This window comes from Taudactylus pleione, unplaced genomic scaffold (genome assembly GCF_031769625.1).
Source record: "Taudactylus pleione unplaced genomic scaffold, aTauple2 ptg000400l, whole genome shotgun sequence".
NCBI lineage: Eukaryota > Metazoa > Chordata > Amphibia > Anura > Myobatrachidae > Taudactylus > Taudactylus pleione.
In genome coordinates this window covers 5,331,126-5,349,653 of record NW_028284802.1, presented here as the reverse complement: position 1 = coordinate 5,349,653, position 18,528 = coordinate 5,331,126, and the positions used below count along the sequence as shown (strand labels likewise).

The 18,528-nt window shown below is 44.2% G+C and overlaps 1 protein-coding gene across 3 annotated transcripts in view; it reads right to left on the bottom strand.

Moving 5' to 3' along the window:
- Positions 1-15,970, bottom strand: part of LOC148506596 (complement C4-like) — a 117,164-nt gene extending 101,194 nt beyond the window's left edge. For all 3 annotated transcript variants that reach the window (XM_088446675.1, XM_088446677.1, XM_088446678.1), the window contains exons 1-5: positions 15,891-15,970; positions 9,730-9,937; positions 6,660-6,843; positions 2,654-2,724; positions 308-396 (exon numbers count right to left, since the gene is read on the bottom strand). In XM_088446675.1, coding sequence (XP_088302801.1) covers positions 308-396; positions 2,654-2,724; positions 6,660-6,843; positions 9,730-9,937; positions 15,891-15,964 — 626 coding nt within the window. In that variant the 5' untranslated portion in view covers positions 15,965-15,970. The remainder of the gene's footprint in view (positions 1-307; positions 397-2,653; positions 2,725-6,659; positions 6,844-9,729; positions 9,938-15,890) is intronic.
- Between the last annotated feature and the right edge of the window lie 2,558 nt (positions 15,971-18,528).

The window sequence follows — 18,528 nt, the reverse complement described above, 5'->3', positions numbered from 1 at the left end:
CCGGTTGCAAAAAGGGATTTTTTCAGATCCCTCCACTTCTGTCCGGCTCCTTCCGCTGGATGCCGGGGCTTTTGTGCGCCTGCGTGAACTCTAGCTCACACGGGTGCACTAGCACTGCCGAGTCTGACACTGACCTAAAGGAGCAGTGGAAGCGTTCGGAGATCGGATCTATTTTCGATAAGCTGTCTCCGCGGCGGAGCAACGATGAATTGCTCCGGTGCTCACTGTGAGTAGGAATGTTAATGTATCTCTCTCCAAGGCTTTAGTACATCTCCCCCACATTCCTTTAGGGTAAACCAGGACTCACGTTGAGATATCCGGAATAGGAAGTTTGTAGTTTACGACGGAATTATCTGGGATTCGTTGTATCTTCGTCACTTGTAATCCTTGTGCGTTCTGTGAGAGAGTGATCCCAGATATAGCGTCAGACATGATGGAAGAGAGAAGACAACAAGAACAGGAGGAGAGAAAGTAAATTTAAAAATAAGGGGTCTTTGTACTAAGCCTTGGGGAGAGGTAAAGTGGAGAGATATAAAGTACCAACCAATCAGCTCCTGTCATTTTTCAAACAAAGGCCCTCATTCAGAGCCGCTCGCTATTTGCGGTCGTTCATTCTAAAACAAGGGGTGGCTATTCAAATGAACCGTTCGCTAATTGCGGTCTGTTCACGCCTCTATGTCTGAACGAGCGAGCAAAACTTGCGGTTGTAATTTTGAAAAATACGCCCCCTTGCCGCTCGCACCATACGTCAGGTCCGCTATTTATTAGATTAATCGAGTACATCGACCAGCGTATGAACTGCTCGCTATTCTTGTGGCTGGTTTTTTCAACCGCTATTTTGCGAGCAGTTCTGAGTAAAAAAAAGCCAAGTGACGTGGTCAATGACGCTGCTGTATTAATTATGCACACCCTTAAAACGCCCGTTTTGACCTTTAAGCACGCCTGCGTTCTGATCTCCACTCCCCCGTTTTCAAGCACCTTCCCCTGTTACCACCCACATACGCCTCCTCCTGTCACTTAAAATAGCAGGCATTCGCTATATAGCGAGCAAACGATTTTCAGCCGCACTGACTGGTTCGCGCATGCGTATTAAAATCCGTACGCATGTGCAGATGTCCGAACATCGGTCAGAACGAACGAGCGGCCGCTTACGAGCGGCTCTGAATCAGGGCCAATGCCTGTAAGATGACAGTTAGGAGCTCAGTGGTTGGTACTTTATTTCTATACACTTTATCTCTCTCCAAGATAAACATGGACCCCAAAGTGAGGAATGATGAAAGTGGGAATATGAAGGGGGGCATCAGAGGGGAAATGATCATCAAAATTGTTGGGACCAGAAATACAGATAAAATCATTGTTTTTCATGTAATGTCGGTAATATTATTGCCAAAAAAACATTCCAGGCATAATGCAAATCTGACTGGGTTCAACACTTTACATGTAACACTCATGTACCACTGACATATGGGGGTAAAATTACTAAGAATCGAGATAGGACAAGATGACCATCTCGGGTGATTTATTGATTTTTTTCCCTGCATGCAAATTTACTAAAGGCAAAGTCGGGTGAGTTATAGAGAGATTTCTTTCATCTCACTCGTAATACTCGGGTGAGATAGCAATCTCCAATCTTATCACCATCGGGCCAAATCGGAAGTACTTTTCACCTAAAACATACATCTCTCAAATTTACCAAAAATTGGGATGACAAGCTCGGGTGAGCGGGTGAGATAGGAGCAAACTCTCCAAAATCACTTTTCAAACTCTCAACCACCTGAGCTGAGATGGTCAGAACCATACACAAATCATTGTGATTTGTGTATGTTTCTTTCTGTAACTTGTAAAAATAGGGATAATTTGGGTCCCAGCCAATGAGCGGCCGCTAATGTTAGCCGCTGCTGATTGGCCGGCGGCCCGAGACTGAAGTTGGCTGGGACCCACGTGGAGGAGCCGCTCATTGGCTAAGCCCACGTGGGTCCCAGCCAACTCCCCAGGGATCCCGGGCCTGGGCTGACTAACTTTCAGGGCTGATGCTGTGGCTGGGGGGCCCGGTGAAAGGGCACCCCTGGCTGTGGCATCAGCCCCCCGTTAAAAAGGGTCCAGGGCTGGTTTTAAATATACGGTGGAACTCACGTCATTTTTTTTCACCGTATATTTAAAACCAGCTCTGTCCCTGCTGCCTTGTGCTGGTTCTTACATTACAGGGGATCCCTACACATTTTTTTCCCTGTAATGTTAAGAACCTGGACAGGCTGGCAAGTCCGAGGCTGGTTAGTGTTTTGGGGGGCGACCTCACGTCTTTTATTTTTAAGGCATTTTTCTAATTTTTACAAGGGAAAACAAACAAGCAGCAAACACATATCTCACTGATATGCGCAGGCTGATAGCTCGGGAGAGATTTGCAGAAAGAAAACAATGCAATCTCGGGTGAGTAATCTCCTGCAAAACGAGTTACTCGGGAGAGATATGTCGTTCTGCTTCACCATCGGCAAACTCGTTTAGCCTCAAATCGCCTCTTGGTAAATTTGGTAAAAGAAAAGGGATTAAATCACCCAAATTTTGGCGAATTCCGGAGAGATAAATCACTTTGAAAATCGGGACGATCTCGAATATTAGTAAATTTACCCCTCGGTGTAAATAAAGGATTACTCACAGACACCATGCAGATGATTTGCTCTGCCGTGGGTCTCATCATGTGATCCAGCGTGAACACTCTAATGTTAACTGGAGAGACATGAAATGTACAGTATATGCAATAATGTTACATGGAGAGACATGAAATGTACAGTATATGTAATAATGTTACCTGGAAAGACATGAAATGTACAGTATATGTAATAATGTTACCTGGAAAGACATGAAATGTACAGTATATGTAATAATGTTACCTGGAGAGCCATGAAATGTACAGTATATGTAATAATGTTACCTGGAGAGACATGAAATGTACAATATATGCAATAATGGTAACTGGAGAGACATGAAATATACAGTATATGCAATAATGTTACCTGGAAAGACATGAAATGTACAGTATATGCAATAATGGTAACTGGAGAGACATGAAATGTACAGTATATGCAATAATGTTACCTGGAGAGACATGAAATGTACAGTATATGCAATAATGGTAACTGGAGAGACATGAAATGTACAGTATATGTAATAATGGAACTGGAGAGACATGAAATGTATAGTATATGCAATAATGTTACCTGGAGAGACATGAAATGTACAGTATATGTAATAATGTTACCTGGAGAGACATGAAATGTACAGTATATGTAATAATGTTACCTGGAGAGACATGAAGTGTACAGTATATGTAATAATGTTACCTGGAGAGACATGAAATGTACAGTATATGTAATAATGTTACCTGGAGAGACATGAAATGTACAGTATATGTAATAATGGTAACTGGAGAGACATGAAATGTACAGTACATGTAATAATGGTAACTGGAGAGACATGAAATGTACAGTATATGTAATAATGGTAACTGGAGAGACATGAAATGTACAGTACATGTAATAATGTTACCTGGAGAGACATGAAATGTACAATATTTGTAATAATGTTACCTGGAGCAGGGCCGCAAATATGGGGGGGCTAGAGGTGCACGTGCACCAGGTGCCGGAATGCAGGGGGTGAAAAAGGGCTGACTCAGCCCCTGCACACCCCGCGCAGTCTTGTAGTGCGTGGTGACTTGGGGGCTGCAGATTCCATGTGGACGGCTCCGTCCGCATGGGCTCTGCTGAAATCGGCCATCCAAAAATGGCCGCCGCCAAGGAGAAGACAGGTGTTAGAGGTCCTACTGGACCTCTAGTGTCTGTTAGGCTAGCGCAATGCACATAGCATTCCCAGAAGTGCCGGGAATGCTGGCGCTGCCGGGAGAAGATGCAGAAAGCTGCATCTTCTCCCGAGAAACCCCCTGGCAACAAGCATAAACCCCATGGAAACGAGCATGAAACCCCTGGCAACGAGCAGGAAACCACCTGGCAATGAGCATGAAACCCCCTGGCAACGAGCATGAAACCCCCTGGCAACGAGCATGAAACCCCCTAGCAACGAGCATGAAACCACCTGGTAACGAGCATGAAACCCCCTGGCAACGAGCAAGAAACCCCCTGGCAACGAGCAAGAAACCCCCTGGCAACAAGCATGAAACCCTCGACAACGAGCATGGAACCCCTGGTAATGAGCATAAAACCCCTGACAATGAGCAGGTAATTTTAAAGTAATTAGAAGCCTTACTGTGGGGCATAAAATGGTGTTGGGCAAATATGTAAGTGGCACTTTGGTAATAGGTATTACAGTGTGTGGCATAATGTGTAATGGGCATTATGGTGTGTGGAATAATGTAAGTCACTATATTAGGGACGTTTGACTAGTGGAATGCCTTATGGAGGTACGGGAAGGGAGAGGGTGCAAAATTACTGCCTTGCACCGGGTGACAGATATCCTAGTTTCGGCCCTACCTGGAGAGACGTGAAATGTACAGTATATGTAATAATGGTAACTGGAGAGACATGAAATGTACAGTATATGTAATAATGTTACCTGGAGAGACATGAAATGTACAGTATATGTAATAAAGGTAACTGGAGAGACATGAAATGTACAGTATATGCAATAATGGTAACTGGAGAGACATGAAATGTACATTATATGTAATAATGGTAACTGGAGAGACATGAAATGTACAGTACATGTAATAATGGTAACTGGAGAGACATGAAATGTACAGTATATGTAATGATGTTACCTGGAGAGACATGAAATGTACATTATATGTAATAATGTTACCTGGAGAGATATGAAATATACAGTATATGTAATAATGTTACCTGGAGAGATATGAAATGTACAGTATATGTAATAATGTTACCTGGAGAGACATGAAATGTACAGTACATGTAATAATGGTAACTGGAGAGACATGAAATGTACAGTACATGTAATAATGGTAACTGGAGAGACATGAAATGTACAGTATATGCAATAAAGGTAACTGGAGAGACATGAAATGTACAGTGTATGCAATAATGTTACCTGGAGAGATATGAAATATACAGTATATGTAATAATGTTACCTGGAGAGATATGAAATATACAGTATATGCAATAATGTTACCTGGAGAGACATGAAATGTACAGTACATGTAATAATGATAACTGGAGAGACATGAAATGTACAGTACATGTAATAATGGTAACTGGAGAGACATGAAATGTACAGTATATGCAATAAAGGTAACTGGAGAGACATGAAATGTACAGTATATGCAATAATGTTACCTGGAGAGACATGAAATGTACAATATATGTAATAATGGTAACAGGAGAGACATGAAATGTACAGTATATGTAATAATGTTACCTGGAGAGACATGAAATGTACAGTATATGTAATAATGGTAACTGGAGAGACATGAAATGTACAGTACATGTAATAATGGTAACTGGAGAGACATGAAATGTACAGTATATGTAATAATGTTACCTGGAGAGATATGAAATATACAGTATATGTAATAATGTTACCTGGAGAGATATGAAATATACAGTATATGTAATAATGTTACCTGGAGAGACATGAAATGTACAGTATATGCAATAATGGTAACTGGAGAGACATGAAATGTACAGTATATGCAATAATGTTACCTGGAGAGACATGAAATGTACAGTATATGCAATAATGGTAACTGGAGAGACATGAAATGTACAGTATATGCAATAATGTTACCTGGAGAGACATGAAATGTACAGTATATGTAATAATGTTACCTGGAGAGACATGAAATGTACAGTATATGCAATAATGGTAACTGGAGAGACATGAAATGTACAGTATATGCAATAATGTTACCTGGAGAGACATGAAATGTACAGTATATGTAATAATGTTACCTGGAGAGACATGAAATGTACAGTATATGCAATAATGGTAACTGGAGAGACATGAAATGTACAGTATATGCAATAATGTTACCTGGAGAGACATGAAATGTACAGTATATGTAATAATGTTACCTGGAGAGACATGAAATGTACAGTATATGTAATAATGTTACCTGGAGAGACATGAAATGTACAGTATATGTAATAATGTTGAGCAGAATGCAAGTGTTACCACTGAAGCCCGGAACAGGTGCATAATGCACCATATTATGCAGAGCTATGAGGTAACGATATCACAGGGCAGAGTGAGATTACTATTAGAGATAAAGGCTGTGGAGGATGCACTTTACATGTGCGTTCTGAGCGGTGTCCGCTAATTGCTGAACTCTGCAGCAGCTCAGAGTTGGCATAGGTCTCCTTCTATATTTTAAGTGAGACAAAACACATGCCATCATGGGCGTAACTGCCATAGGTGCATGGGGTGCAGCTGCTATGGGGCCCAGAGCTGAGCCATTTTGTGGGCTAATTATTTTTTTTACATTTTGCTTCAACCCCTGTTACTGCCCAACCTGTAAACATACACATCTGCCAAGCCAATATTGATCAAATTCAGGGCTACTCTGCAAACCGCTGACCCCCAAACCACCGCCACTTTCTACCTCTCTCATTGGCTGCTTATAGCATTCACCAAAAATGTACATATTCCTTATAATGACCGCTTCTTATATGCAGCTATGGATCAGTATACACACCTGCTTCTTTGGGGGTGTATATGCTCTTGTCTGTCTGTATGAAGATGTAGCCTCTCTTGTATGAAACAGGAATGGAGACCATTTTCTTTTGTGAGCCAAAGACTGGACTAGTTACAACCAACTGAACGTATTGCTGACCTCTCCTTTTGTCCAGCATACAGGCAGCAGCCATCTCAGGGCTGAGCTACGGGGACAAAATGGAGGTCGGCTCACCAGAGACATACAGCATTGCAAAAAACAAATATTGGTAAATACACAATAACAAAAATCAGGTTCCATTTCTGCACATTATATTCAGTATTCTTTTCATAGTAAGACACTTATGAAGTGGTTTATTCATCAAGTAAATATGGAAGATGGCTGTTTATGCATGATTAAGACATCATTTTGTATCAATATGTACCAATAGCTTAATGCAGGAGAACTTGCAGATATTTCAACCATTACAATGGGCATCCCGCACCTCAGGTTCTGCTGGGGGGAAGGGAGGGGTCGATCACTCCAATCGCCCTCCCCACTGGATCCGCCACTGAGCCAGAACAGTGTGACTGCCAACCGCCTACCTGAGCTGCATGCCGCTAGCTTCGGCCGAGTCGAGGCACCCTCCTCTATGTGACGCCCTAGTCAGCTGCATAACCAGCGTATCTATAGAACCGGCCCTGGGTGTCATTCTACCAACTTCATACAGGGCACAATATCTAATGTACCGGCGGTTTTCACCAGGGACCCCTGCAAGAATACTCGGGCTTTGCAGTGACTGGCATGCGGTTCATGGCCCCTTGAGTTGGTTACTAGCATGGTAGGCTGGAGTATAGTCAGCAAGCAGGGACTGATACACGGGAAGGACACGAGAGAGAGAAAGGGAGCAAATGAAATAATGACCAAGACGAGGTCAATCACAAGAAACGCTTATACACAGCAAAAGGGGGAGACAAGGAACAGGTCTGGAAACAAGCTGGGTCATACACGCATATCAGGAGCGCAATACAAACAGGAACACTGGAGACTAGGGGGTATATTTACTATAGTGCATGTTTGTAGAAGTGGAGATGTTGCCCATAGCAACCAATCAGATTCTACTTAACATTTAACTAGCAGCTTCTAGATGATAATAGCTAGAATCTGATTAGTTACTATGGGCAACATCTCCACTTCTAAAAACTAATTTTTTAGCAAATATACCCCTAGGAGTGAAGCCTAATACCTCTGGCATCATTCTATTGCCAGAGGTAGGTTCAGTTAATCTGGGTACACACTGACAGATATATCTGTCTAATCTGTCTGGTGGGAAGGAAAATCTGGTAATGTACAGGAGCAAATACCAATAGAAATTTGCTCCAAAACCCTGGAAGACAGACCAGATTTTCCTTTCCACCAGACAGATTGGATAGATATATCTGTCAGTGTGTACCCAACTTTAGACTCAGTAATATGAACTTGCCTCCCCATGTGAAGTAAGCGGTCACGTGACCACAAGCATAGAGTGCAGGAACCACATGCCTGCCCCTATAGGTGGTATGCTGGCTGGGTGAAAGGCCCAGCAGATCTTGGAGATGAGTGAAGAGAGTCGGCAGGCCAAAGGCACGTGAAATAGCAGCATTGGACCATCTTAGAACACGCCAGGCTGCTGCGCTGCCTGACAAATAGTGGGCGGGATGTACTAAAGTCGAAAATGTGGTAAACCCCCCCCCCCCCAAAATGCAGTTTTCACCTTCAGGTGGCGTTATCCAATAGAAACCTATGGGCTTCTTATCGGGACGCTCCCCCTTGGGAGGGATACAATTGGATCATCTGGTGTTAAACCCGGAAGTCCCTCTGTCTGGAGCCATCGCAGAAGACAGCTCTTATTGGGAGAGCTGTCCTTTGCGATATTCTTGGTACATACCGCCCACTAATATTATACTACAAATTTCACAGTGTTGCGTTGTCGGTAACCTCTCTGCCTGGTAAACATCGTCATGTCCCACAGAAATTACACTTTGTACCTGTACTTTGAACAGAGACAGATCACTGCCGCTCAGAGCTGCCCAGTTTACGTTTTCCTGGGGCATGGAGCCAGAATCTGTTATGTCCAAGGTGACCCGGGTGGTGAAAGTGGAGGTGGTTTTATTCATTTTGGTGCCTGAGCCAGCAATTGAAATGATGTCATTATCCATCCACCATAAACATGTGTATGAGAGTAGACTGGAAACAAACATTAAACTTGCTTTAATGAAGGCACCAATCTGCTTTGTGTACTCTAGGGCAATGGCTCCCAAACACGGCCCTCAAGGCACCCTAACAGTCCAGGTTTTCAGGTTATCTATGGCTGAATACAGAATGTTAATATTAAATATTTTAATTCACCTGTGCTCAACCAAGGATATCCTTAAAACAGGGACTGTTAGGGTGCCTTGAGGACCTTGTTTGGGAACCTCTGAACTAGAGTACACAATGCAGATTGGGGCCTTCATTAAAGCAAGTTTAACATTCATTTCCAGTCTACTCTCAATGCACGTGTTTATGGTGGAGTAACAATGGGGCAGTAATATTTATTGTATTAATAATGGTTACACGTGTACTTAATTACTCTGGTATACACCTACCAGAAGTACCAAGAGGGGCCCAGTGCTATTCTGCAGTGGGCTGGGTCATTCTAGGTGTAGAGGTGTGATTGTTACTCCCAGAGTACCAGGCTCAATGCTGAGTAGTACTGTACATGGCTCTTGTACAATGTAAGGGATAAAACCGGATGTGAGCAGTAAAACCGGATGTGAGGGGTAAAGTCGGGTGTTTTACATCCAGTATTACCAGGCAGTTTGCCCTCAACTGCATGTGATTTAGGTGTTTGGACACATTGGTTGCGCTTTGAGTTTTTAACCTGCAAACCAAAGTTTAGTAAGTTTACTCCAAGGAGGGAAATCTATCAAATCTTGGAGAGAGATAAAGTGGAGATAAAATACCAACCAATCAGCTTCTAATAGTCATTTTAAAGACTGAGTTTGAAAAATGACAGTTAGGGGTTAATTGGTTGGTACTTTATAAATCTCCCCTCAAGTCTGGCAATTATCCCTTTTATGTGTGTCCTTACCTCTATTGTCTGTTTTATGATATAGTCGTTTCCTTTGCTCATAGTGGCAGTGTGTCGTTTAGAGCATTCCTTATCATTTTTCTGGTTCAGCAAGTGCATTTCCACTTTGACTTCATTGGGGGGCTTGGCGGTGTCTGGCCACTCCATCTGCACCCAAACATTTTCCCCCAGTCCCAGGTGCAGAAGACGAGGAGCGGTAATTAGGAACCTGAGAAGAAGATGACGAGGGTTAGAAAATACATATTTGCTGATGTTACTCTCTTATTTTTTATATGCCTATCGCCATTTGTCTATATACAATACACTACTCTTTATGTAGTAATCTCTGATGCCACTCAAAAAGCACCTGCATTGTGGCAGTCTATGTAGTACCACCCACCCCCAATTGTCCTGAATTCGGATGTACAGTCCCAACTCTCAATACCTAAAAAAGGTTTGCTTATAGTGTGATGGGGTTGGTTGGGTGGACTGTGTGAGCACTGTAGTCCGATGACCCATGGGGTTGGTTGGGTGGATTGTGTGAGTACTGTAGTCAGATGACCCATAGGGTTGGTTGGGTGGATTGTGGGAGCACTGTAGTCAGACGACCCATGGAGTTGGTTGGGTGGATTGTGTGAGTACTGTAGTCAGACGACCCATGGGGTTGGTTGGGTGGATTGTGTGAGTACTGTAGTCAGACGACCCATGGGGTTGGTTGGGTGGATTGTGTGAGTACTGTAGTCAGATGACCCATGGGGTTGGTTGGGTGGATTGTGTGAGTACTGTAGTCAGACGACCCATGGGGTTGGTTGGGTGGATTGTGTGAGTACTGTAGTCAGATGACCCATGGGGTTGGTTGGGTGGATTGTGTAAGTACTGTAGTCAGACGACCCATGGGGTTGGTTGGGTGGATTGTGTGAGTACTGTAGTCAGGCGACCCATGTGGTTGGTTGGGTGGATTGTGTGAGTACTGTAGTCAGACGACCCATGGGGTTGGTTGGGTGGATTGTGTGAGTACTGTAGTCAGACGACCCATGGGGTTGGTTGGGTGGATTGTGTGAGTACTGTAGTCAGATGACCCATGGGGTTGGTTGGGTGGATTGTGTGAGTACTGTAGTCAGACGACTCATGGGGTTGGTTGGGTGGATTGTGTGAGTACTGTAGTCAGATGACCCATGGGGTTGGTTGGGTGGATTGTGTAAGTACTGTAGTCAGATGACCCATGGGGTTGGTTGGGTGGATTGTGTGAGTACTGTAGTCAGATGACCCATGGGGTTGGTTGGGTGGATTGTGTGAGTACTGTAGTCAGATGACCCATGGGGTTGGTTGGGTGGATTGTGTAAGTACTGTAGTCAGACGACCCATGGGGTTGGTTGGGTGGATTGTGTGAGTACTGTAGTCAGACGACCCATGGGGTTGGTTGGGTAGATTGTGTGAGTACTATAGTCAGACGACCCATTGAGTTGGTTGGGTGGATTGGCAGTGAAGACAGATTTTGATCCGAATGTTTGGCCTCCAGCGTTAGAAGTAAGCTAGATACTTTTTGTGGCTAAGGCTGGTCTGTTGCTTAACGCATGCACTTGTATTGTATTATGTATCAATTCCCTTATTTACTATTAGATTGTAAGCTTTTGGGATCAGGACATTCACTCTATGGGTCAATTTAGATGTGGATACTGTACATTTGTGCTCAAAATAGCAAATGCTACATAAGTGTTGGGTTGGTCTATAGTAGCTGTAACACAGGACTGTGTCGGACCTGTGCCAGGTGTAACAACTGTGCATGCATACGCCCCACGATAGCGCAGAGACGTGGATGTAATGAAGTGACATGTACATACGGCAGAATAGTTGCCTTAACAGTTATTTATTTATTCAATAGTGACATAATATCCTGCATAATGATATACATATTTAAAAGCATTGTCTGTGCGACAGAGATGGGGTTCTCGCATCACCTGCTATCCCCCCAAAATGCCTTTTCCCCATCCCCCAGTGATGACTGATCGATATGTCGCGCATCATCCTCACAGTGCGGCTGACACTAAATTGCGCACCATGTCAATGTCGCGTACGGTTGAGCAAATGTTGTGTTCCATTGCGCATGCGTCCACAACCTGTGCGCACAGAGTCGCAGTTGTGATCGAGTCTCAGAAATTACATGACAATGTATCGGCTGTTCCTGGGCAGTGACTGGGCGGTGACTGTGTGGACACACGGAGATGCACCGTCTTATGGGCGCGTTATGGGAGCTTTGCAGGTTTGCCGCTTAAGTGATTGAGAACTGAAGGCCATACTCTGAATCTGCACCTAGCATGGGGCTGGTGCAAGTTTCGATGGTGCCACCGATCGTTGTGTTAAAGGTGCGCCAAGTAGTATTACAGCGTTTAACCCCTTCAAGAAAACGCTCAGAAATGTCATTTTTTTTAATGCTTGAATTAGGTCAAGAACATCTATTTAAAACTTATCTAACACAATTTACTAAAACATCATAACATCGATTTTTATTATGTCGGTCAGCAATATATATGGGACAGTCGATGATCGGAACATTACGATCATCGCGGCTTTGATTTTCCCAGCAGCTGTTCCTCTAAGCAGCCGCTGAGTATAGACTCGGGAACTGAGGGGAGTTCATTTACATGTCCCTGGCGGCTGCTCCTCTGTGCAGAAGCCAAGGGGGAGGGGGGGTCCTGCCGTGTTGCCTTATCAGCAGTGATTGGCAGCATGGCAGACAATGGGAGAGGGTGCAGGGATGCAGAGGGGCCGGGAGGTCCCTTTGTTATTGTTGGCTGCTGGGAGATTATCTTCCGGCAGCCGCCCAGTGGGGGTCTGTGACAGGTCGCATTGTTTGCGGCTATGTCAGTTAATGCACAGCCTGGTGTGGTCGCATACGATGTGAGCGCGCCAGGCAAGCAGTTAAAGAGACACAAAATAGGGTGTCTCAATCCTTGCAGATGCTGACACACGGCTGTACACCAGGGCAGGGATTGTAGCGGTATTAGTATAAAGTCGCAGAAGCAGAACCGACAAAAGATGTACATAGACTTAGGGCCTGATTCAGACCCGCTCGCGAGCGCATAACGTTCGTAAGCAGGTCGATGGCCGGGCAGTGCGCAATGCTCGTGCGTGGGCCCTGGAGCGAGTGAGAACTTCACTTGCTTGGAGCCCGCAGCAAATCGGGGCAGCTGTCGATGTTGACAGACAGCTCGCCCCATTTTGTAGGCGGGGAGGGGGGGCGGCTGGCCAAACGGAGGCGTTCCCGAAGGACCGCCTGCCGTTTGGCGGCGGCCCTACTGACATTACACGTGATGTCAGTAGATGAGCTTCCTGCTCTATTAGAGCAGGAAGTTTCCTGGGGCTTGCGGGAGCGAGACCCTACCACAAGGGTCTCGTCGCAAGCCCGATGGTTGCGACCATCGCGACCATCGCCAGGCCGCCCACTAAAGCTGTGGGTGGTCACCCACAGCTTAGCGAGCAGCCTGTAGGCCGGAAAAAAAAAAAACGGTCCGCCCTGATTCAGAGCCTCTGAATCAGGGTCTTACGCCTTATGTCACTAACCTATATTAACATTTTATTGTGACACAACCGGCTTAGCACAAATGTCAGTATAGACAGGCAGAGGGGAGGGAGGGGGCAGTATAGATGGTGGCAGGAGAGGTTTAAAATGTGGGCAAACCGTGGCAGCCCCTGCTGAACGCAGTCTGGCCGGAATACACCTCCCTTTCATCCCACATGCAGGAACTAGATTTGATTTTGCAGCTATCTAATGGAACTATAGGGGCTGAGACTGTTACGTAGGAGCTATTACCAGTGTAGTGTGTGACTGCACAGTTGACCCCCTGTGAGCTGATTTTTTATGCATGTTTAGCAGTGGTGATCGGTATATATGGGGAAAAGCATTTTCATGTGCACAAATGCTAATGTAATAAAAACAATCACATTTACAAGAGTGACACATGAATAAAATAAAAACAGTCTCCATGTCCTCGTACTGTCACAGCTAAGACATAAATTAGGGCGGCTGGAACATGCAGTGTTTTAGGGGAAAAACTGGAAACTTAAAAGGAATGAAGTGGTTGTCCAAACCACAACTGTGGTTGGTCTAGTGGTTAGCATTACTGCCTAAGGCCCTGAGCTTATGAGAAATTTCTAATCAAGCCACTATATGTGTAGAGTTTGTATGTTCTCCATGTGTGTGCATGGACTTACCCCTGGTTTCCTCCCACACTCCAAAAACATACTGGTAGTTAATTAGCTTCTGACACAAAAAAAACTGAATGATAGTGCGTACGTCTGTTTATCCATGCGTTGGGAATATAGATTGTAAGCTCCACTGGGGCAGGGACTGATGTGAACTGGGCAGTAATTATTAATGTGCGACTGGTGTGGCCACACAGAGCCCAGGGCACCATCCCCTGCCCCATGGTTTTTGCTTCTGGCTAGCAGGGTGCCAGTATTGCTGCAGCAGTGACGACTGTAGCATCCTTTAGATGCCACAGGCAGGCACCCTGCCATAATTACAGCTGCCTGGAGGGTCTTCAAGACTTTCCGGACACTGCTGCAGCTCCAGCTGCCGGCAACCTCGTCCCCTATATGCGACGTCATGATGTAATGCGCAAAGGGGGTGGGGGCGGCACAGGGAGCTGAGAGCCCTTGTTATGGCTCCGGATCTAAATGACTAAAATATTCTCTGCAAAGCGCTGCGCAATATTTGTGCGTGATATAAATAACTTAATAAATAAAAATGACTATACACATTTCTATCTAGGACCACAATCGCGGAACTGGTTGTACAAATCTGTACTACTACTGTATCTATTTTTACTATCTATGTTTACGTAAATGTATGGCACAATTGCGCATGAATTAAATGTTCACATTCATACATTCTGCAGTTTCTAATTCACCCTTTGTGGGGTCTGAACCACCTGAAAGGAGAAGAGCGGAAGATATGTCCGATATGATCACCCGTCGGTGATCTTCAATTTCGATGGTATTTAGCCAGTCCTCAGTTTGGACTGCCTATGGTCCAATCAATTGGCTAACAGTCTAGCACTTCACTCGACGCGTTTCTCCACCTTCAGTATGTCAGCGGCTTCCACAGGAGACCGGCGGGTGATCATATGGGACATATCTCCCGCACTGGTGCATATATATTTAGCAGAGAGCCGAGATATAGTCCAAGCAAGCTAAGTGGATCCGGGCAGGGCTGTGAGTTATACCTCTAATATAAACATGCATACTTGGCACACACGTTATTTGCCTCTGGCATATTATCCTGCACATAATCAACGGCTTTGCAGTCTATATTAAATGAGGAGTGGTTGACCCAAAGATTAGCCATCTGATCTGGGAATACTTGAGAAATATACCCTGATATAGAGGGGATTATTATATGTTCTTCTATGAACAGAATCGGATTTAAGAACTTTAACAAAACCTTTAACCAGAACTGTGTTATACTAATCCTCCACTGAGGAAATTAATATCGTGTTCTAGCAACATTGTTTCCTTAGAACTAACAGAAACGGATGCCTATTGCCACATTAGATACGGATCACTCAAAATTAAGGGTCGCCTACAGCATGTGAAAAACAGCTACTATACAGATAGATTGATAAGTGGTGAACAAACTATACTTATACTCCATGAATGTATGCTTGTAGAGATAAGCTGAGAAGGGCATAAATGTACTATTAATTGCTTAATTGTCCATAGTTGTTCTTATATGCTGCTAAGTTTTTGTTTTATGAGTTTATTCAATCCTATGTATTTTTTATGAATTTTCATGTGATTTTAATCATTTTTTATTCTGACAATCATCCTTCTGGACAAACCATATTGCAATGCAAGGGGTGTAAATACATACATTATTTTGCATGTAGGGTAAATACTGGCTGCTTTTGTATGTAGCCCACAAATACTGCACAGCTTTATTATTACTCTACAATTTAGATGTCAGTTTGGACACCTCCCGCCCAAATCTAAATCTCTCTGCACATTTTAAATCTGCCCCCCCTGCAGTGCAGCATGGTTTCACCAAGATGATCAGTTGAGTGAGATATCTCAATCTATTTCCAAAGCTGAATCAGGCCCTAAGTCCTTATTAAAAAAAAATATATATATATATATACTGTATATATCTATAAGCAAAATAGAATAAGGGATTTGGAACTTACGATGGGGTCTGTGTTGAGGCAGCAGCGTATAGAGCCGTACACAGCAGGCAGCACAGTAGAGGAGATATTCCCATTGTCAGACAAGGAGGCTGAATGCCAGGTGAGGAGAGGAGACTGATATATAAACAGGAGGATGGGCAGAGATTAGGGACAAACAGAAAGTGAGAACGGGAAGGAATAATAAACATATAAAACATCTAGGAAGTGAAAGTGCCTAAAATTAGCAAAATGCTGAATGTGTTTTTGTTTCCCGACATCTATTGCTCTATTTATGTACTTAAAATGCATTCATTTATTTTTTTCAAAGTTACAAAATGTTCATGTAAAATACTTCTGTTTATTTTGTTTGAACTGTTTAGAAATGTTCTGTATAACACGTGGACATAGATTATCCTGCACAGAGGGTCCTCTTGCTCAGCTAACTTCAGTCTAATACTATTGGGGCAATCCAAAGAGATACCAGTTTGCAAAAGCCAGTTTGTTTCATGCAACTCGCAAGCATTGCAGAATGCGCACTCCCGCGGAACCCGAGATCCAATTAGAAATGCCTACTCGCGGCGAAGGAGTGCGAATTCTCTATACCATGCAACTTGGGAGAAGGGTATGAAAAAGTGGGGGGCTCATCCTGGACCCCCCCAAAAAGTGACAACTTCGCTAGCAGAATCATACAGAAGGCTAATGGGCATAAGGAAAGTATTGGAGGTTTTTTAAACGGTGTCGTGCATTTTTGAAAAACATTTTAAATAATAATAAAATGCAAACTTTTTTCATTTAATCTCAAACGAAAAATGCGAAAATAACGTAGAAAAAAAAGGTGATTTTGTGTTCATTTTAAAATGTATAAGATGTTAGTTTGGAATTGGATTGCAACTACAATTCGCAGTGCGAGTGCCCTGTGAGAACTACTCGCACAAGCCAACTCGCACCTAATTGTATTGCCCACTATGACTGGAATCAGGCATATAGGCTGCTTTGATCAATTTAAAATAACAAAAACCTTGTATTATTGACTTTATATAATAATTACACCATCCAGCACTGGATTACCCACTAGACACTGTAGACATGCACCAAGGCCACACAAGCACTAAGGGGTATAGTTACTAAAGTGAAAGTTTTTAGAAGTGGAGATGTTGCCCATAACAACCAAACAGATTCTACTTAACATTTAACTAGCACCTTCTAGAAGATAATGGCTAGAATCTGATTGGTTGCTATGGGCAACATCTCCACTAAGGCTCTGATATTACCCTATGGCTACTTAGTTTCTCTGACATTGCTTCACTGGGCAGAGGACAGGCAGCCGGTACAACAAGCTCTGCCCTGCATTTAGCAATGCTTAGGTTGATAGAGGCAAGAGGCGATGCTGCCGCAGTCCTAATAATACCAGTAGCGGGAGAGAGGCTGGGCGTGCAACATGAGCTACCCTGAGGTAGGGGACATCAACAGCTTACCATCAATTATATAGTACCATCGATACATAACCCTTGAAGTCAGAAAAAATCATCGGCTACTAAACATCAGTATTTTTGGATGAAAAAAATGACGTCTTTTATGGAATATGGGCCAGAATCAGAGATGGACACTATTAAGACAGCTGCGGTTGTACGAAATTATGCTAATGCCCATGATGTGCAAAGGAATTTGCCGCGCTATATAAGAAATTGTTAATAAATAAATAAATAAATGTGACTGCCTACATGAATAGTGAAATCCCGACTGAAGTTATCGTCTGCCCAGGGACCCATTTCTTAAGAGGTTCCCTGTTGCAAAGGTAAGAAAAGACTCAAGCCAACCAGCGTGTACCTAGCTGGGAAGGAAACCTAGCTCCTCAAGAAAAATGTGTGTGCCCGGCCCCAAGATTTCTGTTGCCGACCCTGGCTCCACCCGCGGCTAGCGCTTCTGTCTAGGGATGATTCTCTTTGTCTCCAGCCTCCGCTTCCAGCAGATGCTCTCCCAGAAGCAGTGCTGCTGCTGCTGGCGGCAGAGGCTGGGGACAAGCAGATTAGTTTCCTTTTCTGCTCCAGAGGAGGCTCCTGAGTCTGACCCCGCTGTAGGAGTGTAGGCAGGACTGCTGATTCCTCATGGGTGTGCAGGGGACGGAGGCACATGCATAGCTATGGGGCGGTGCTGGCAAGAGCAGGAGTGCCTTTCTGTCCTAAGTGCCCCAGGTCTACCGGAGGCTTGATCTGGCCCTGTGGAAGTCATTGCATTTGCTGAACCAGTTTTCTGAACAATGCAGCTTATTGCCACAGGGAAACACTTTGGAAATAGACTGAGGTTTATCAGATGCCTACACCAGGTGCTTAGAGAACACAATTGAAATGATTAGTAAAAATATATAACTATAAAATAAAAAATAGAAATAATAAAAATTAAGTGAATAAACTCCTACACAATCGGCAGTGCTGCAAGACTCAGGGCCTGATTCAGACCCGGTCGCAAGCGCTGAGCGCTCACAACCGGGTCGATGGTGGCCCACTGGGCATGCGCACGACGGAGCCAGCTCCGTCGTGTGCATGCGCGAGACCCGGATAGCGACGGGCACTCCGTCGCTCCGGGTCTCGCAACAAAGGGGGTGAGCTGTCGATGGTGAGTGACAGCTCGCCCCCTTTGGTAGGCGGTCCGGGGGCGTGGC